Genomic DNA, 21099 nt, shown 5'->3' with positions numbered 1-21099 from the left:
ACAAGTAGTAGCCTGCCAGCAGGAGAAAAGCCCTGATGGTTGGCAATCTGCCGCAGGCGTCTCCTGGTCACATTTGGTGCTTCTGCTGGGCAACTCAGCAGCAAGAGGCAGGTTGCAGTGTTGTCTCTGCAGATGCTATTGCTCCCCTCTGTCTGACCAGAACCACTGCTTTGTGCCCCTTGGTGACGAGCAACACAAGAAAATGTGGAATTTTGTCTAATAGGGATGCTGTGCCTTACTTCAGTTCTCTTTTGTTTGAACCCTGAGTATATAGTACAGTGGCGGTGTGTATCATGGTGGTTTTCCACCACTAAGCTGTTTCCTTCCTTCCTTCCTTCCTTCCTTCCTTCCTTCCTTCCTTCCTTCCTGTTCCTGTATTACTTAAATAAGCTGGGTAGGCCTTTGATCCAGGATCCAGCACGACTACAGTAGGTAGTGGTCCATCTGCTTAGTATAATAAATTTGGAAAACAAGTGATATTTGCATGTAATGCATCCATTCTTACTTAGATACTTTTCTTGATCATCACATTTCAAGATTGTCACATTTGCATGTGATTTCATGTTGAAAGTTGACCATTTTCCAGGTAAAACTGTAATGATTCTCCTCTGTTAACAAGGTATATTCAAACTAGTATTTTGTAATAAGTTATTTAATATTTACTTCAATGGGACTTAACTAAAGGTTGTCTGCTTGGATTTATTTTCAGAGTAATAGTTGGTACACCATATTTCAAAATGCTTCTTCGGTTTCATGTGCGTAATGGTATATATCAGGGCTGTGGCAGATCTGTGGCCATACAGGACATAGTTAAACAGAATTGAGAGGAAAACGTTGACTGCCAAGTAAAGCAGCATTATCAATTTCCTCTCTCCTGCATTGAAAGAGACAGGAGGAACAGACAGTGTAGGGTTTCCTGATATGTTTTAAGAAAGCCTGGGATTCATTTCCCCTCCCTTCCTTCCTATTAGTTGTTTGTTAACTCCCAGGAAGATTTAGATTTTTCTTGTGAGACCTCTCTGTTCGCATATTCTGGAAACGGGCTTTGCCTTTGAGGGACTCGGTTCTCACTTCTGTACAAATTCAGGGAGAGGAAGAGGAGGTAGATTGATGGAGAAAGTCTGACTTAGGAAAGTGAACTGAAGAGGAGTTTCTAACTGACATCATTGTATTGACAACGGTATTTTCTTTTAATTTGCCGGCCCCTGAGGAATACAGGGTGCTTCAGACACAGAAGTAGGAAACGCAGCAAGTGTCAGCGTGAGATTTCTGCCCTTGGAGTGCTGAGTTGCGAACTTACGAGCAAGACCGCAAAGTTATAATTAAGAAAGACCTTCAACTTGCCCTTCTTCAGGAGAAACCTCGGATGTCTCTCTGCAGCGACTAAACATCCCTCAAATTAAGGAGAAGGATGTGAAGACAGATGCAATAGCTCCAGCTACTTGAGAGGAGCAGCAGCTTTGGATTGCCGTGCACAGCTGGAGTGCACTAACAAACTGGATGTTTTGGGGGGGGCTTTTATTCATCGGAAATAGCACAGGGCTATTAGTTTGGCTACAGTTATTTTTGCATGAAACACTGAAAAACGGACCATTTCACACTTCTTAAAAAAATTTTCATCTGACCTGCTTATGCGAGCAGCTGTGCCTCCTTTATTCATACTAGTCACACTGAGAGCAGGCTGAAAGCTGTGGTAAAATGTCCGGTCTGCTGGGTGCAGCATGCTAGGAACTGAGAGGGTCTCGCAGCTTCATGCAGAAACTGTCTTGGCATTTTCAGTCCATTAAGTACAACTGATTTTTCCTTTTTATTTGTAGTATAACCAGATATTGGTTTCTGAGGAAAAGCACATAAAATACAAATAACCGAACTGCACCCATTTCCAGCTCTTTAAATCTGCGTCCTTTTTGTATCTTTTTTTGGTAGCATTTGAATTTGACACAGAAATTTAATGTTCCATTGACATTTAAAAACAAAATCAGAGTATCTTTCAGTGCATTAGAAGAGTGTAATACTGAAGAGCTGATTTTTTATTTCCTTTGGTGAATAACTTGGTGAAGACACAGGGACACGCACCCATGTCTCAACGCCGCCTTTTAAGGGGAGGACATGAAAGTCATTTTAGGATCCTACCAAGATTCATCCAAATCCTTCATGGCAGACGGCACTCACGAAATAACCCACGCCAAATATGCTCTGGTGAGGTGAATGTATAGGTGTATCGTGTGGTCGTGTGATCAACTGTTATAGCTAAAAAATACATGTCTTTATCCATATTAGGTATTACTCATGGATAGTGATTACTATCTGTCACCAGTACTTAAGAGAGAAAACTATTTTATCTTGTTATTCCTTGCAGTTCCAGGTGTGTGATAGTATCTAACAGACACAGATTTGAATGCTTTACAGCAGCCCCCCTTCAATACTCTAGAACTTCACTGAGTGCTCTGCTCTTAAAAAATATAACTAATTATACAAAAAAACCCTGTACTCAAAAAAATCCGGAAGCCTTTGATCTTTAAGTGTAACATACTAAACTTAGGTCTTGCTGCCATTTATTCAGTCTCAAAGTCTGTTTAATACAGTATGTGGTGTAATGATATGTTACTGTGACTGATAACTATATAATCTTTGTATTTAGTAAAGCTACGTTTTCTTGGAGTTTTTCCCTGAAATAGGTTAACGCTGACTAGCTGAGATAAGTTGAAGCAGATTTTTCAATTTTTAGTTAGTCCTTTCTTGGTTTTATATGCACAGTGTTCTATTATTATTTAAAAGAGGACTTGTAGTTTTTTTCTTTTTAAATTAATTTGGAGCATATGAAATTGAAATCAGCATAAGTTAAGTTACCTATATAGGAAAATACAAAATTTTCAAGGCCTTTCAATGTTCCTTTCTTCAGTATTGACACTTACTCTTAGAAAAAAATAAGAAGAGAAAAAATGCCTCTCTGGTGGTTCCTTTTGCTCATGCCGCCTTTTGTACTGTGCTTACGGAGTTTTTTGTCATCTATTTTGTTTGGAATGAAAATTGTAAGGGTTTTTTGATAACCTTTTTTTTTCGTAACTTCTGAAATGTAAAGGTTTCACCTTTACTGACTTATCAGTTCTGGGCATTCATGAGGCCAAGGTTTGATAGCTTTAGGAGTGCTAGCTAATTATTCCAATTTATTCCATTCAGCTCAGACTAGAAAAAGATTTGATGTTAATTGCTGGTAATCACAGTAAAGTCAGGAAAAATTTAGTTGTATTTTAAACACATGGGATGCAGTCTTGCAAAGCAAAACAAAACAAGGCCTCCTCAAATTTCACTCTTCCCTTCCTTTAGAATTCAACCATCACTTGGTAGTAATCACACTGCAGTCAAGTTCAAAGTGTAGCCATAAAGTTACCGCTTGCACCATTCATTTTATAACATTTATGTACTTCTCAGTTGTGGGTGCCAGCTGGCCTTTCATGAAGGGATTGGAGCTGGAGCAGGAACAGACAAAAGCCTTGACTGCATAGGGGAAAAACAACAAATTTAATGTATTGAACACATCCTAACATAGGTAGTTTTCCTCATTTTGGCCTAATTTCCTTTAGACTCAGATCCTTAATATAAATCTTGTAGTGCTATACAGTCATCTCTTACTTACAGGTTCCTTTCACAATATATAGGTGTGTATAGTCAGAAAACTGTATGTTTCTGTAGAAAGCTGTCTGTCTGCTCTTCCACCCGCCTTTATTATTATTCCCAAACTCCTTTTGATTGTGTTGCAGCCTTTTCTGTTTGAAGTCTTCAAGTATGCAAAAATTCTGTTTCCTTTCCTTCCTGTTCCCATTTTATGTCGACATTAGGAAGGCAATTATATGCTTCTAATGTTAACCTTATATATCCAGCAAGAATTATTCCATTGTTTTGGTCAAAGCCGTTTTATGGCCTTTTGGACTGATAAGAGTGTTCCTGCCTTCCTGGTGGCAGATCGCAATTAGCATTCAGTGTCACTTCCAGACCAAATGTTACCCAGAAGGTGGATCAAGGGTTTAGATTGTGGAAGGGGAAAGGTACTGCAGCCTGGGAACATTTCTGTCCTGTAGCTACTCTGGGTAAAATTACAATTTTGACAAGCATGTATTTCCAAAGTAAATGCACTTGTGACTCTGTGAATCACATGATGTATGCACCTCTCTTCTCCCTGTGACAAAATTAAGCTGCTCTTTCCTGTTGTCCCAGGTCTCTCAGAGCTTTGTTCTCTCTTCATTAGCATCTCTGGAAATTGCTGAGAGCAGGCTTGCTCGCTGTCACTTCACCCTTTCCCGCATGATAAAGTCTTTACTATAGAGTATAGAAATCTTTGCGTGAACAATAAATGTCCTAGTTCATATACTGATTTTGCATTATCTTATTTACCTTAATAAGAGAAGCTGGCCCATCTTCCAGAGTCTTCATGCTTCATCAAATCTGTCTCTGTTTTATTTTCCTTGTAACAAAGCAGACTTTATTTACTTACAGCTGTGGACAGTTGGATCTGTCCTCCTTGGCCTAATCTTCATTGCACCACTCTCCGTGGGTGTCTTGTACCCAGGGCAGTCTGTGTTGCCTTTATCCCCTCATCCTGGTTGAGCCCTGGCTCCGGCAACGCTTGCTCTTTGGAATGTAGAGGTTTGGGACCAGGTGCCCTGTGTTCCCTCCTGCCTCGGCAGGCAGGGCCCAGACTGATACAGCCAAGCTCGTGTGAGACAGCATCGTGGTTTTTGCATCCATCTGTGACCGTACACCTTCTGTGTGCTTCTGCATCTCTGACTACAGGCAGGTGGGATGGCAGTTGTAGCATTTGTGGAGGATTTCAGCCCTGGAAATCCGTGGCTTCAAGCAGTCTTCTGTGGGGATGCCTGTCTCCCATCAGTGGGGGAGATTTTCCAGGGTGCTGACCTGCTGTGGCCCTTTGCGTTGGGCTTACTGGCACGGTGCTCGCAGACTGTCCTTTGAGATTCTCCCTCTTCTCACTTTCTCTAAGCAAACGGGAACAGTAGGTCAGCTGGAACCAAGAGCTGTAAGACGAGTCTGGCAAGTGGAGACTCCAGAGACATCCTTCTTCAGTCTGTGCTGCGCTTAGTATGGACGGGGAGTATCTTTGGAGGCATCCTGCGGTCTGCATCTTTTCACACTGAATTCAGGTTGGTTTTCTGATGAAGATGACTGAAGCTCTGAGGTGGTTCGCTTTCATGTGTATGCTGTAGGCATGGAATGAATGGATGGATGAGGAGATTGTCCAGGTCCCAGGGTCCTTCCAATCCAAGGAAGTTCTGCAATGAGGTACAGTGAGGCAGCACTGTAATGTGGGAGTCTAATACTAATAGACTTTTGTAGTGAAAGAGTCAGACGAAGCTTCATTAATCCACAACCTGGGTGATCCACCACAAAGAGTGAAGAGGAGTCCAGAGAAAGAGCACTCTTGCATCTTCCATGTCAGCTGAGGGGATGGAGATGTGGTGCATCTTCTCCTGGAGTTGTTTGAGTATTTCTGTTGGCTGTTGGGCATTCTTGTATGGGGAGAGGGTGGTAGCTTACAGGCAGGACAGCGAAATGCATGGATTCAGGAAATGTCAGACTGAATACATGAGTATAGCAGACATGCTTATGTACCTGAAGGCTTCAACATAGCAAAGCCTGCCTTGAGCCTGTGTAAACACTGAGATTTCTGGTCAGTGTTAAAGTCTGCCACTACAACTTTATTACTGTTAGTCCCTACACTAGATAGGTCCAGGCGTGTAATGCTGAGTTTACTGTTTGCTGCATTCACACCTTAATCTTCTGGCTGGATAAACGCGTTGAAAGGGGATTTATTTGAGATTTGGGGTTTCCACACTTGACACTTCCCTTACCTGTCCTGCTGGAAATGCCCTTGCATTTTTTCCAGCAGAAAGTTGGGAGAAGAGAGTTGGGAGTGAATCCATAGCAGAGGTGATAAACTGCACCGAAATGTTAAACCTGTGATTGAGCAATCCAGTACAACTAGTTCCAGATAGTGTTGTGAATATCTGAGTGAAAAACAGTTTTGCTTTGCCTTGTTAAAGCCTAACATGAGTGAAAACATACTTAGGGCTTCAGCCTATAGCCTTGATAGACTGTATCAGACACTGGGTATATCGGCAGTCTGTAAATATTCAGGGTGGGGACATGAGGGGAGAACACTATAATTAAAGAGATAATTACAAGAACAATGGCATTACTGGAGGAAAATATATTTGTAAAGTCATCTTATGCCACCTGTTGCATTTATGGAACAAAGTTCAATTAATATGAAAGCTCTTGCCTTCTGCTGTAGTTTGTTCTGAGCAGAGGAGGGGAAAAGCGGACATTTTTCTTCTCTGATGATGAATCAGAGAGGAATTTCTGTAGCAGAAATGAAGAGCTATTATTTTTTCTCAGAATGGTGTTCGTGGCTGGATTTTGTAGCACAGGGTAAGTTGGCTTAACTTTATAATAACTCCTAGGTCTTGTAAAGGTAAACAGACTTGTGCAGTCTGCTAAGGCAGGAGCGTGTAAGGTGCGTGGCTTGGGACTGTGTTCTCGGAAGCATTTTGAGCTCCATGTTTTATACGTGCCAAGAAAGCATGCATTTCAAGAGTCTTACTACTATAAATGGTGCTAGCTCATTCTTGAAAATACTCTCTGTTCATAGAATGCCCGTTGTTGGAAGAGTCTGACCGGTGGGTGGTAGTGTTTAGGTTTTATTTTAAATCCCTTTTTCTGAAGGAAAGATAGAAGATTAGATATTTTAGGATCTAAATTTTCATTTAAGGTTTTTATAGAACTTACTTTCCTCTCAAATAGCATCCCCACTCCCAACTTATTACCATTTAATATCTGTGATATGCTTAAATTAAATTATTTATCGGGTTCGGCCAAGTTAGTAAAAAGTGAGCACATCAGCAAAAACAGTCACAGCTGTCAGAAAAATTCCCAAGCAGTAATTCCATCAAGAATGAGCTGCTTCTTCCCTCAGAAATCAGTTTCAGAGCATCATCACACTATTTTATAGGGCAGTTTCTGCTGCTGCAGTGTGTTGACTGTATGTTTTCTGATAAAGAGGTTGTTACTGTTCAAAGATACCAATTCAGCAACACGGGCAAATGTTCTTTTTCTTCCTTCACTTAGGTGTCTGTATTGACTTGCCCTATAAAAGTGAGGGACCCCAGCCTCCTTTTTTAACTGCTTTTTTCTGAAATTTTTCATTTAGTGGTTTTTTTTAAAATCTTTATTCTTTGTGTTTGAGAGTAAAAGTGAAGGAAATGCATGATTTGAGTGTACTTTACAATTACGTTAAGATGCATGCTGTGATAGAAAGCAGAAATATCTAAAATGGATGACATCAGCACATTTCTGAGAGTGCTCACACTCAAGATCCCTAAAATTGCTTATTATTTCCCATTTCTTGTGTTAAAAAGTGATTTGAATTCCTTTTTAAACAACATAAAATTATATTCTAAATTATAATGTTATATAAGTTAATATTTTAAAACTTTTGGTGCCTTGATCAGTTTGGGGGAAAAATGTTATTTTTCCAGCTGTGTGCATAATAGTGGAATGTGTAGGCTCTGGGATACTGATGTACAGGCCACCACTTTTATTCCCCTGGATGATGATTCCTCCAAGAAAGCCAGGGCTTTTAAGAATCTTTCCAATTAGAGACACACACACACAGAATTAAGGGCAATACAAGACTTTACCTCTAGGCTCCTGTTCCAATAGATCCACTGACTCTCAACTCCTTGAGCCTGCTCCCTTGCCCCTTGGATCTCCCCAACCTCTGCCTATGATTTTCTCTTTGTCTTTGTTTGCTAAGGTTTAAGCTGTCTATGAGTCGTCTTAGAAAGAACAGACATTTTCTAAGGGTTGTTGTTGTGTGACATTAAGGGTTACGCATGTAAATGGAGGAAAAAACTGTCGAAAATAGTTGTGTTACTTCAATACACGTAAAACGAATCCTCAGAAAACAAAACCTGACTGTGCCTGTGACTCTTGAATTGGGGGGGGAAGTCTTCCTGACCATTAGTGCTATTTTAAAAGCCCATTTAATTAGAGGCACTAGCATATATGGCATTAATGCCATAGTATGCAGTGTCATAGTAGGAAGTTAAATTTTTCCTGCTTTCAGGGCTGCTGAAGAATATATGCCTTTATGAGGAAAGAACATTGGCAAAAATAATGCAATAGTGAAAAAAAGAACTTAGAGTTTCCCTGATGAATAAGCAGAGATACTTTGCTTCAATAATTTAGAGTAAAAATGACTTGCTGTTCTTACAGAATGCTTTGGCTTTTCCATATAGAGAATTGTCAACAAGAAGATATTTACTCTCTGGGCAGAACCAGTCCCGGAGCCAGGATGTAACTTTATTTACTCCCTTTATCTTCTTCATTGTTCTTTCAAGAAGTTTCCAGTCTCATGTGCTGTTGCAATCTGTTTAGCTGTACTGAAGTTATGCTTAATAAGATGGCCTGCACTACTTCCTTTTACTGTGTATGCTTGTAGTGTTTAACAAAATCCCATGTGATCTTCAAATTAACCTCAAAGGTTAAACTAACCTGAAAAGGTTGAACGTACATGGCCTAAGTTAAAAGGATCAAAGTTTACTGTAGGATTTCCAGCACTTCCTGATTGAAGCTAGCTCTTATTTATTTTTTTGTCTTATTTCAGAGCCACTACGTCTTCTTCCAAAGCAGGAAGCGAAGATCAACGCAACTTCTATGTGTTTCGTTTCTTGCTCAGTGATTTTAAAAAAAACCCAAAAGAGATTCTATTTTAGTCAGTGGTTAATCCAACCTCACACACAACTTTTGTTTCTTACACTTTGACTTGAGTATGGCATGAAACCTTCCTCAATCTTGTTGGACGGTGGTTTTTTTCTGAAAATAACTGATAAGGGCTGCTGACAGTCTTAGTTTTCACATTTACTTACTCTTCTTTAGTATCTGTCAGCAGTCTTTGGTGTCATTGACGGTGAGTTTGTCAACTTGCACGCAATTTGGGATGAGGGGCCAGGCTGTTCATTCTTTCCTTTTGGAGTGAGGCCAAAGAACTAACTGGAAGACCCTATGGGGATCTTCTGTAAGGGCTACTTCTTATTCCTTCTTATCCCCAGGAGGAAAAAAATGTGAGATTTTCCACCTGCACTGCCATCAGCATGCAGTGAGTCTCAGCCTCATCTAATTATTTTAATCAGACTTACACTTATTTCTCATTGCAAAGTTTCCAGACAATTTTGGAACTTTTGTAAATAGAGGCCACAAAAAAGTGAGTCCAGGGACAAAGTTAGAAGAGGATCTTGAAGGGGTCAGTAGGAGTAGCTTTCAGCTGTCTTTTAGTAAGGAGCTTTGCTCACTTAACAAACACATAGCAGTTGGTGGGGCAGCTGGGAGAGAATGATCCTGTAATTTCAGATGAGTGGTTGGTCTAGAGTATACTTTAAAAATTGTAACTAGTACAATTCTGGTGACAATTTATTTTAGAGTTGTCATAGATTACAATAACTCTTGCGATTTGTAAATTATCTACAGCAATCTTAATCTGGATGGGGCTGTGTTCTGAAAATCATTAGGAGTTTCAGATGGATGATCTTGACATAGTTGCTTAATTGTATTAGTCGTGAGTAATTCTCTGATTCCATCTCTCAATTTACTTCTCTGGGAAATCACTTTAGAAGTCTCCACAATATGTGACATATAGTTTATATGAATATATGTCAGAGGGCTAGTTGAAGAGCTTGTTTATGTGTGTCCTTTGGCTTTTGGGGAAGGAGCTACTTGCTCTTTAGGCTTTTATTTGAAGGAAAGATGCAATCTGTATTTCCCTCCTTCTTCTAGGTGAAAGTCATAAGCTTTCATGAAACACAAGCAACTTGTACCATGCAGTGAGTCTGCAGAGCAGAATTACTCTTTAATTCCTAAGCCTTCATGATTAAAAAAACAAGCATTTTCTTTGTTTTAGCCAAACACTTATCTTAATTCTTACCACCTTTGGTGGATTCCAAAGGTGTATCTGAGAAAATGGATAGGGGTCAGTAGGTCAGTTGTTTTTAAAGAAAGCTAGCATGTGAAACAAAGAATTCAAGATACTGCCTCTGTCCTTTTACATTAGAGAAGCTTTACCTTTCCAATACTGCATGCCATAGCTGGGTTTTTGAAACAGAAACTCAAAACATGTCTTCTTGGAAGCCCAAACCCACACATCTTTCCTTCAACTCACTTTCAACCTCTCTAGCTTCTACCATCTAAACCTCTGGGACTCCAGTAGTGTGTTCAGACATTTTAACTGGACTGTGCGTGTAGAGCACAGATAAAGTTTTGCCGTCTGTCTCTGTGTCATCTACCACGATGGCTATCAAAAATTGTTTAAGGACTTCGGGTGCAAGTACAGGTGGTGTCTACTACCTTCTTCAGTGTAAACTTTTCCCCTTTTCATTGATAACATTTGACCTTGGTTCTTTCTCTGATCCCCCCCCCCCCCCCGACTTCCACCTATTGAAAATTATGTTCTTTGTCTGCAAGGTAAGTTGTAATAATATTTTTTGCAGATGTTGTCATGTGACTTTATAGAGTTATTTTAGGGATAGATTCCTTGAAGAAAAAAAAATCAAGTTACTGAGTTTTTTGAGTGTTTCCCTGTGTAATTAGAGGTTATTTCAAAGTTGAGAAGCAGAATTCTCTGATGTCAGTAAAATGAAAACGTTTTATGCTATGCTTTGCTTACAGAAATATGTGATTTTTTTTTTTACTTGAATCCAATAAGATGTGACTGTCTTCAGATGCATGTGCTGAATAATGATAAAGTGTGCTAACTTAATATTTCATAGATACCTCCTTTGACCAAATGAAGTATATACATTTCTTGTGATAAAATTTTGTAATGCTTTGCAGATGAAACAATTTGTAGACACAAAAGAGTGCCCTGCAGCAGAAAAGGCATCAGAGATATAAAATACAGATTTAGTCATCTTTCAACTCAAGCAGCAAGACAAAATGCGTATTTAAAATAGCCTGAGGGGAGATTGCTCTTTTTTCTGTGTGTGACTGGAACTTTTAAGATTTACGTTGTCAAACCACAAAACCAGCCTCTGCTGCCATTTCCACTGAAAGCGTTAGAAGAGGTTTGATGGTACCCACCTTTAATATTAGAGCTTAAGAACATAAGCACTGTCCCTGGGGCCCTAAAGGAAGCTTATTTCCTTGCTAAAGGAGGGACTCAGGGTTTTGGCCCTGCTCTTGCAAATTCTATATTAAATTGTCTCTTAAATACAGATGAGACTGTATGCAGAGAACTTCAGCTGTGTTGGAAAAAATTCTAATGAACATTCAGGTTCTGTGGTGTTAGGAGATTGTTTTGAAGATCATGCCCTTGGACTCAGCCCCGAAGGTGCCTAAGCCACCATTTGGCAGTAAATCCAGTTTACTGCCTAAACAACTGGAATTTGTCTGGGGGTTTGAGGATAAAGCTCTTACAGTTGCAAGAGTTATGGATCCTCCACCCAGTATTTTCCACTCTGGCATGCTTCCAGTATAAAAAAGAAAAAAGGTATCCCAAGCCCATCTTATCAGATGGGTTTTCGGCCATTAGCCCAGTTTCAGGTCAGCTCAGTTTAGCCCCCCTCAGTGTTACAAAGCAACCCAGCATATTTTTGGGGAACAAGGAGTCATAAACAGAGTCATAACAACTGTTTTCCACATTAGATTGCTTCCTTCTCTCAGTTACGAAAGCCTATTATTATTATTGTTTACATTTAAACAATGAGAATGCTCTGTCCCCTCTCTCCCTGTCCCAGCACACACCAACCTCGAACCCTTGTGCTTCCCAGGATTTTTACGGATGCTCTGCAACACAGTCATGGCAGTGCACTGCTGCTCTAAAGTCTCCTCTCCAAACAATGGGCTTGTTCACTCTTGAATAGTTTAAAACAATTTCCTCTATGTGACTATGTTTGTTTTAGAAAGGAAAAAACCAGAGGTTGCTGTTGGTACCTGCAAACAGCATCGGTGCTTGAGACACATATTTTAGAGCATGTTTTAGAGCACAATACCAACAGTTAAGTAAGTGAGGGGAGGCAATATGGTATAAAACAATAATATAAGAACAGAGAAAAACGTGACAAAATCAGCTTTGGGTTACAGTTTGCCAAATTGTGGAGCACACCAGAAAGATAGTGATGAGCTTCTAATTTCCGCTGTTGTATGGGAAGCAGTAACTTCAGTGGAACTGCTGCTTCAGGTGGGAGCAGCCTCACATAAGGTCAGAGTCCATTTCTCAGTGTTTGGGCTTCAGGAGAAACCTCAGATGCTGGTTTATAGCACTACACTTGGTCTGAAGACCTGCTTGCAAAAGGAATATTTACACAAGCTCTTTGTCAGCTAACTGCTGGTGGCTGCACCTGTGAATCTTTAAATGCCTGCGAATCTGCCCCAGCTGGGCTGGCTGAAGCTGAATAGCAGTCAGCTGCCAGGAGGTGCCAGACGGATGCATGCTGCTTTTTTGGGCAAGCTGATGGTAGAGCTGTGAGTCTTTTCCTTCTGCTCAGGTACAGTGAGAGCTTCTTCCTTCCTGCCTGAAGAAGAAAATATGAAATAAAACCCCATGACTTGACTGAGCTCGTTGTTGGTTTGTGGAGACTAATGTGCTTATATGCCTTTACTTATTTGTAGCTGAGCTGCTGTTTCCTTCACTAGCTAATAAACTAGGGAGATTAAAAAAAAAGATGTGGATTGTTTTTTTTTTTTTTTTCTGTTCTAAGGAATTATATGCAACTAACAGTAGGGACTTGAATATATCTTATATGTAAGCTGCATCAAATTTGTTCATAGTGTGGGAAAAGAAATTCCAATGTAGAAAAAACATTGAGAGCTGCTGGAAAACATTTCCAGAATCTCAGGATGGAAAAAAAATTGAATATTTGGAAGCCCCTTACACCTTACTTCCCCAAGTGCTCTGAAGAAGTCTGTACAAGATATTTCTTAAAGACAAATCCCATTTCTTGCCCTAAAGTTTCCCTCCAAAATGTAGTGCAGCAAATAAGTCCTCGGTGGGGAGTGGGGATACTTTTAATATTTTTAATGTTACTTTGCTGTTGTTCTCTTTGTCTGAGCAGTGTCTTTGGTTCTTTACTGATGCTTTGAATTGATGGGGGATCTGTATTTGTTATCCTTGGTATCGTGCGTTTAGTGTCCTGAAAAGGTGTGTATACCTGTTCAGCGTTGGCTGAACTGCTGTAGCATGGGGATCAAAACAGCAGCAGTCACAGGGTGTTCTGTGTTTGAGTAAGGGGAGAGGGAGGCTTTTGACCAAAGGAATAAAATCTATCCTGTTAAAAAGATGCTGTTAAATACTTCAAAGATTGGCTGCAGGATGACACTTTAATTGAAGAAGTCTTAACTGCTGCCACCATCATGCAGGGAACCACAAAGAGTGCCCTCACCTTTGATCTGCTTGCCCCATGCTTTTCTCTTAATGACACTACAAGGAGAAGGGCTAAGTTAAAATGATGTTCAACTAATCAGGTACGCACTTGGTAAGACAGGAGCTAGTGGAAACTAAATGCTGCTTTTTTTTTTTTTTTTTTTTCTCCAAAGGCAACAAGAGGAAGAGCAGAAAGAATGGTTGGGGGTTGTGTCTGGTTTGTCTCTCGCTCCTGAGATTCATGGGCATTAGTTCAGCTGCTGCATGTGTCAGGACAAGTGGAATTTGCTCTTTGGCCTTCATTTCATCCTTATTTACATATTCTTTCTTCTTATGGAAAGGAGAAGAAACACAAAACTGTTTCAAAAGCTTTGGAGGTTAAGGTGTTACCCCAGAACTGCAAAAAGGTGGGGGGGACTCTGCAAGTTTTTCTTTCTGTTAATTACAAAGTCCTAATTGGTGGAGATTAGGTGGTGGATGTGATGGGTTGCCAAGTTTTTGGAGGTCTTTCCTCCTTGCTAGCTAAAGGTTTGCATAACTACATCTCTTGCATGGCTGGTGCATCTATTTTCGTTGCTGTTCATCTCAAAATAGCATGAAGGTTTTTGAGGCATACTGAAAAATCCTGCCTTCTGAAGTCAGAGGCTAATGCTAATAAACCGCCCTTGGCAGAGGAGTGGTTTTGTTATTTGAATCCACAACCTTGCCGGAGCTGTCACACCTAGGCCAAAAGTAAATACGGTAATAGGGCAAGTAGCAATATTTAATGTGGAAAATGAAGGTAATGCTGCTGTCAAAAAAACCCTTGGTATCCATACTGCTATCCTGAATGGGCCAGGAAGCATCCCAGGAAACTGGAAAAGAAGGAAAACGTCTGTTTCTTTAGGTTGATTAAAATCTCAGAGACTGGCTGCTTTTTCAATCAGGTGAGGGTATAGGTTTCCTGTTTGCTTCCCGGAGACTGGAAACAGGACACAGTTACAGCTGCTGTGTATCTTCGCTACAGTTTATTATGGATGTTACAACAGCTCTTTGCAAGGTTAGATTCTAATTTTTTTTAAGAAGTGTTTTATTAGAGAGATCACTGCCTTTTTTTTAATGATATAATAAAGTTTTCTTAAAACTCCTGCATCTAAAAAGTAAAAAGGTCAGGTATGATTGTACGTCATGTCTTTCCACAGAGAGCAACCAATGTCGGCTTTGTCTTTTTTCCATTGACTAAACTTAACCAAGAGTATCATGCTGCTAAGTGCAGGGTATAAGGTATTTTGTTCTCTCGTTGCAGTGAGAGTTCCTTTCTTGGAAAGAAGTTAATTTCTCTTGAAGAAGCTAGTCTACGTGTGTTTTCTGCTCTTTTTCTTTTTGATCAGTGGAAAATGAGCTTTGGTTACTCTTTGCTGATGTTAAGTCCTCTCTTTTCTTGAGGGAACTGTGGAGCTTGTTGAAGCCCAGGAAGGTGAAAGGACTGGCAATGGCAGAAATTGAGATACTATTTTGGGAACCTGTAAGTGGAGGGAACGGTGAGCTTTGAGGATTGCTTGATGCATTTGCTGGCATTTTTTCACACTTTCCCCATGAGTGGGGACTTGGTGGGTTGCACGGCCACAGGCAGCTTGCTGCAGCATATGTGCCTTGGCCACAAAAATTCCAAATCATGAGTCCAAATCAAAACTGGCTTGAAAAGTAAGAAGCTATTAAGAAGACAGCGACTGTGGGTCCTGAGGGAACTGGCAGATGGAGTTGCTAAGCTACTGTCCATCATATTTGAGAAGTTGTGGCAGTCTGGTGGAGTTGCCACTGACTGGAAAAGGGGAAACATAACCCCCATTTTTAAAAAGGGCAAAAAAGGAAGACCTGGGGAACTACAGGCCGGTCAGTCTCACCTCTGTGCCTGGCAAGATCATGGAGCAGACCCTCCTGGAGACTGTGCTCAGGCACATGGAAAATAAGGAGGGGATAGGTGACAGCCAACATGGCTTCACTAAGGGCACATAGTGCCTGACACATTTGATGGCCTTCTATGATGGGGTTACAGTGTTGGTGGATAAGGGAAGAGTGACTGACATCATCTACCTGACTTGTGCAAAGCATTTGACACTGTCCCGCACGACATCCTTGTGTCTAAATTGGAGACACATGGGTTCAATGGATGGACCACTCGGTGGATAAGGAATTGGCTGGCTGGTCGCACTCAAAGAGTTGTGGTCAACGGCTCAATGTCCAAGTGGAGAAGAGTGACGAGTAGCGTTCCTCAGGGGTCAGTACTGGGATGGGCACTGTTTAACATCTTTGTCAGCGACATGGACAGTGGGATCGAGTGCACCCTCAGCAAGTTTGCCGATGACACCAAGCTGTGTGGTGCAGTCGACACGCTGGAGGGAAGGGATGCCATCCAGACATCCTTGACAGGCTGGAGAGGTGGGCCCGTGTGAACCGCATGAAGTTCAACAAGGCCAAGTGCAAGGTCCTGCATGTGGGTTAGGGCAATCCCAAGCACGACTATAGGCTGGGCGAGGAATGGATTGAAAGCAGCCCCGAGGAGAAGGACTTGGGGGTATTGATTGATGAGAAGCTCAACATGACCCAGCAATGTGTGCTTGCAGCCCAGAAAGCCAACCGTGTCCTGGGCTGCATCAAAAGAGGTGTGACCAGCAGGTCGAGGGAGGTGATCCTGCCCCTCTACTCTGCTCTCATGAGACCCCACCTGGAGTACTGCGTCCAGCTCTGGGGGCCCCAGTACAAGAGAGACATGGAGCTGTTGGAGCGAGTCCAGAGGAGGGCCACAAAGGTGATCAGAGGGATGGAGCACCTCTCCTGTGAGGACAGGCTGAGAGAGTTGGGGTTGTTCATCCTGGAGAAGAGAAGGCTTCAGGGAGACCTTATAGCAGCCTTCCAGTACCTGAAGGGGCCTACAGGAAAGCTGGAGAGGGACTGTTTACAAGGGCATGGAGTGACAGGACAAGGGGTAATGGCTTTAAACTGAAAGAGGGTCCATTTAGATTAGATACAAGAAAAAAATTCTTTACTGTGAGGGTGGTGAGGCACTGGCACAGGTTGCCCAGAGAAGCTGTGGATGCCCCCGGATCCCTGGCAGTGTTCAAGGCCAGGTTGGATGGGGCTTTGGGCAACCTGGTCTAGTGGAGGGTGTCCCTGCCCATGGCAGGGGGGTTGGAACTAGATGGTCTTTGAGGTCCCTTCCAACCCAAACCATTCTATGATTTTTATCCTGTGTGTTATGTGGGTTTGACCATTTTTAAGTGTAACCTCACCATAATGCAGGTCAGATTTATGCAGGGTAAGTAAGACTTCAGGTTGATGGCCATCTCAGAAGGATTTTGCCAATACTCACCCATCTAAAATGACAGGTAACTGAGATGATCTAATAGCCAGATTTTTTTATTTCATTGGGAGCTATGAAGGATCCTCCAGTACTGAAATATCATAACTAACTTTTCCAAAACCACCCAAACTGATTATTGGAGAGATGCGATGGAATTAATGTTTTCTGTCTCTTAATTTTATCTCAGATCAAAAGCAGGATTCTCTTCTCTCTGTCCTGTTTGCTCTTTCAGGATTTTGGGGAATGGTGATTTCTGCAAATGTTCTTTTCCTTTCTTTCCTTTGTAATAAATAGTTTTGCAGCCTTTATCTGTGTTCATCAGTGTTACAGGAGTATCTGATATTTTTGTTGGAACCAGTTCTCCCACGTCTTTTGACCTGAAAGTTTTTCTGCTTCCTGAGTATCTTGTTAATCTGGAAGAAAAAAAAAATTCTATGTACTTTGAGTCATAAAAAGGGTTTCCTTTTGCTGACAAAGTTTTATTTTGTATTTTGACTATAAATATAATTGCGATTGTGGCACAATACTTCATTTGTTGTAATGGTCTCTGTTGGTTTTCCTTGCTTTCTGGCATAATGTTCTTCTAAATATATATTGGTTTAGAATACAAAATAAACCTGTTCTTCCTTTCCTGTGCAATTCCTGTGCTACTTTCATCACGTGTTTCTGTTCTTGTTACTCGCCTTTGGGTTATCCTTTCTGTTGCCCCTAAACTTCACATCCATTTCTTTTTCTTGTCTCCTCCGCTTGTTGCTTTAATCCCACTGCTGCTATAAAAATGAATCTCATCCTCTTGATTTTCCTGAATGTTAGTCCTACCTTCTATCTAACGTTAGTGGTGATTTGATTTCCACCTTGAATTACAGTTTTCAATTCTTACTGGACTGCAAACTCTCATCTACTGAATTTCGAATAGTGCTGCAGAAAACTTCAGCACAGAGCCAGGAGTCCCCTTTTCCTCACCCCGGTGCGGTCTGAGTAGCCACATCTCGTTGCAGGCACTGCTGTATGGAGTACTGCTGCTTGTGAAGTTAAAAAGATCACATCCATTTCTTTGTTGGCTCTTGCAGCTGTGGACAGACGGAACTGTCACCAAATACTGCAGGATAAAGTGTTTTACTACCAGCTCCTGTGTGATTAAATTCAGCCTGAAGAAAAGTCCAGTTTTTGTGTCTCTCTGAAATGAGAAACCTCGGAAAATCCCGCAGCATGGTGAAGGAGAGGCTTATGATTAAATGCTTGTGGGAGCTTGTTTAGAAAGGACATGTAAATAGAAAAATATAAACCCATTGAAATTCGGTTCACAGAACACAAAAAGATATCATTTTGAAATTAGAAATGGAAACAGATGTGTGATAACTGCACGCAGTGGCCAGGCTTCTATCATGGTTTTGAGGAGAAACTCTCAGTGTAGTCATGAGGTTGGAGAAGTGCTGTCACTGGTGGGGTGTTAAGCTTCCTTAAAAATTACTGAAGTCATCTTTTGCTTTATGTTTTGCTTTTTGTTTTATTTGCTGGATACTTGGTGTAAGGGATGTGTAATCTTCAAAGCTTTGAAGTTATTGTCTTACAGTCTAAAGTGTACTTTTGAGATGTAATTCCTCAGTAGCTTTCCTTATGTTTCTTCCTGGCAATATCTTTTTGAAAGATTGCAGGGTTCATCCTATTAATTGAACAGGAACCATGCTCGTTTTCATAGAAGCAGTGTCTGTCTTTATGGATGGCAGCTTGTATTGTTCTTCTCTGACCACGAGTTTTGATTGCTCATGCTTGCTTAAATTTAGGTTTGGATGTGATACAGGGATCTTTTCTGGTGACTTAGCATCCAAGTTGAAAACTGTCAAAGCAGTTTCAAAATGGGTTAGTTTTGTTGCTGCTTGGAGATTTAATGAGCTGCTTTGTATGATGGATTTATACAAACGTGTGTGTATATGGATGTATAATGTGTATGTAAACTCATTTTCAATGCTTTGGAATCTTTTCATGGAAACCAGACAGAATTGGCAATTTTGAATGCTTGATGACTTTAAAAAGAATGAAACCTTTTTTGCATTCATTCTTTGAAAAAAAAAAAAAAATCAGGAAGAGATAGAAGGAGAAAATGAATAGGGCTTTTAAATAGTCTGGTATGCTAAACTAGATGCCAACATGATGCATCAAATTGCTCAATGTCTTCAAAACTCCACCCAATTATGAATTTTGTGGTTACAGGGGTGAGTTAGGTGTATTTTGCTAGGTTTTTTTAGTGAGAGTATACATTTACATTATGCTAAAGATGATTCTGTAAGGATAGCTTTTGTCATGCTGGATCCCACAAAGCGCCACATCATTTTATTGACATGGTTTTTGCTAAGTACTGCACCCCTGAAGGAAAAAATACATTTAATAATTATACTTTAATGTTGAACTTCACAAACTTTAATATCCTTTACCATGAACATTGCCACCCTCATGCTGCACACATGCACATGCTTTATTAAGCAGGTATAGTATCTTGTATATTTAAGCCACAGTCATAGTTTCCTTCTCTGGGTTTCATGAAATGAAGGTGACGCAGCCTTTTACCGTCAATTGACTTTGCACATATCTTTTAACAGCTTCTCCCACAGCGTTTTCCTCTGCTCTATGGGCTGGAATATGTCACTCACAACCCATGCTGAGGTGGCAGAGAAAGCTTAACCTGAACGTGGACCGTGAGTAGGGTTGAAATGAATTTCACGTGTGGCAACACAGATTTTCCCAGGAGGGCTGTTGCTCCTGTGTATTTTAATACAGCTTAAATTTGCCCCTAAGTCTTGTTGCTAAAATGCGTGCCCACATACCACAGTTTTCCTCTCGGGTTGTATTTCAAGCTGGATCATGAAGGTCAGAGAAGGGTTTTGTGCTTCAATTGGTTTGTTCTTTCTCACTGCTGTTCTCTGAAGAACACAGCAAGGAGACCAGGTATTATAACCATGGAGCAAACATTTTCCCCGTGTACGTAGTCCAAAATAGATCGCTAAAATAAAAATGCATTTGATTTCTGGCTGGAGCCCTCTTTTCCCATGAGGGTATTCCATACTCTGCTTCACAGGAGCCAATAGCATCTCTAGCCCAGTGAAATTTTAACCTTTCTGTGCAGAATGGAACTGCTGGAAAAAAAATCGCCTTTGTCTGAAATACCATGTGGCCGGATGGCTGTGGCCACTTTCTTCAGAGACACTCTGTGTGGGCTCCTGTCCCTCCAGCACAGTGGGACCAAGCTCCAAGTCTCCTGTACAGCACAGGCTGAGATCTCTGTACCATCTCTTCACATGTCTTGTTCAGTCTAAAGACACTCTGGGTCCTGAAAGTGGGAGGTGAAGGTGTGTCTAGTTGGTTAGTGTTGAAGGATAGTAGGATTGAAACAAGCAGTGCTATATTTTGGTGCTCCTTGCCATGGTCATTATTAGATCTTGAGTGGTCCAGGAAAAACATAGGTAACTGTGGATTTAGGAGATCTGAAGGCCAGAAGGAAGCGAGGTAGGTGTCTGGAAAATGGATATTATATATATCTGTTGTGCTAGTCCCAGAAATTAGGTTATTTTTAAACTAGAACTTGGTTTTCACCAGAATGACTTGCTATACTGTTTCCTCTGTTCCAAAATCTGAAGACACAAGCCTGTTGAGAGGTGGTTCTCCATGTTAGGTACAACATGAAGGGGCTCTGGAACAGGTGGTGTTGATTAACACGAGGGGTTATACTTTCTCTGTCTTGACAATGAGAGCAAACACAGCCAACATGCTGTAGCTGGTACTTTTTCCTCTTTTACGTTCATGGTTTTGGTGGCTTTTTTTTCTTAAGGAAGTAGCCAGCTTGACAAAATATCAGGTTCCTGTATCTTACTGAATGGGTGTGGGTGAGGCTGATACACCCTTCTCAGAAAAGTATCTCCTCTTTCACTTGGTTTTAATTTCTGAAGCAAGACCATAAAGCTTCCTGTCCCTCTCTTTGTGTGTTTGGAAAACACTCCTGTGCCTGCTTTATCATTGCTTAAAACTTCAGATAAGAAGAGTTAGGTTTTCAGCATGCTGTGTTGCAGGTGAGAGCAAACCCCTGTTACTACTAACAATAAGATCTAGTCAGCCAAGCTTATTGCTGAGGATTCTCACTAGCAAATGTTTGAGACCCGCTTGGTGCTGTTAAGAAATTAGTATTGATGTGTATACTTGCATATAGTATATCATATGTAATAGGATTTCTAGCTGCTCTGAGATTCTGCTTCCTGGAGCCACGTTGTAGTGCAAGAGCTAGAAATAAAATGCTGTGAATAGCGATCTTTGAGGACAAATCAAGATACCAATCTAGGAG

At 41.0% G+C, this 21099-nt stretch overlaps 1 protein-coding gene across 12 annotated transcripts in view; it reads left to right on the top strand.

Moving 5' to 3' along the window:
• Positions 1–21099, top strand: part of MCF2L (MCF.2 cell line derived transforming sequence like) — a 164624-nt gene that overhangs the window by 61419 nt on the left and 82106 nt on the right. The window contains exon 1 of one of the 12 annotated variants that reach the window (XM_054830646.1): positions 1020–2199. The exons of 10 other annotated variants lie outside the window; for them this stretch is intronic. In XM_054830646.1, the coding sequence (XP_054686621.1) occupies positions 2079–2199 (121 nt within the window). In that variant the 5' untranslated portion in view covers positions 1020–2078. Of the gene's footprint in view, positions 1–1019; positions 2200–21099 lie in introns of those variants that run through there. One more of the 12 variants, XM_054830695.1, reaches the window with a different exon arrangement.

Source organism: Grus americana, chromosome 1, assembly GCF_028858705.1.
Source record: "Grus americana isolate bGruAme1 chromosome 1, bGruAme1.mat, whole genome shotgun sequence".
Lineage (NCBI taxonomy): Eukaryota > Metazoa > Chordata > Aves > Gruiformes > Gruidae > Grus > Grus americana.
The sequence above is the reverse complement of the archived record's forward strand: the minus strand, read 5'-3'. Positions and strand labels throughout refer to the sequence as shown.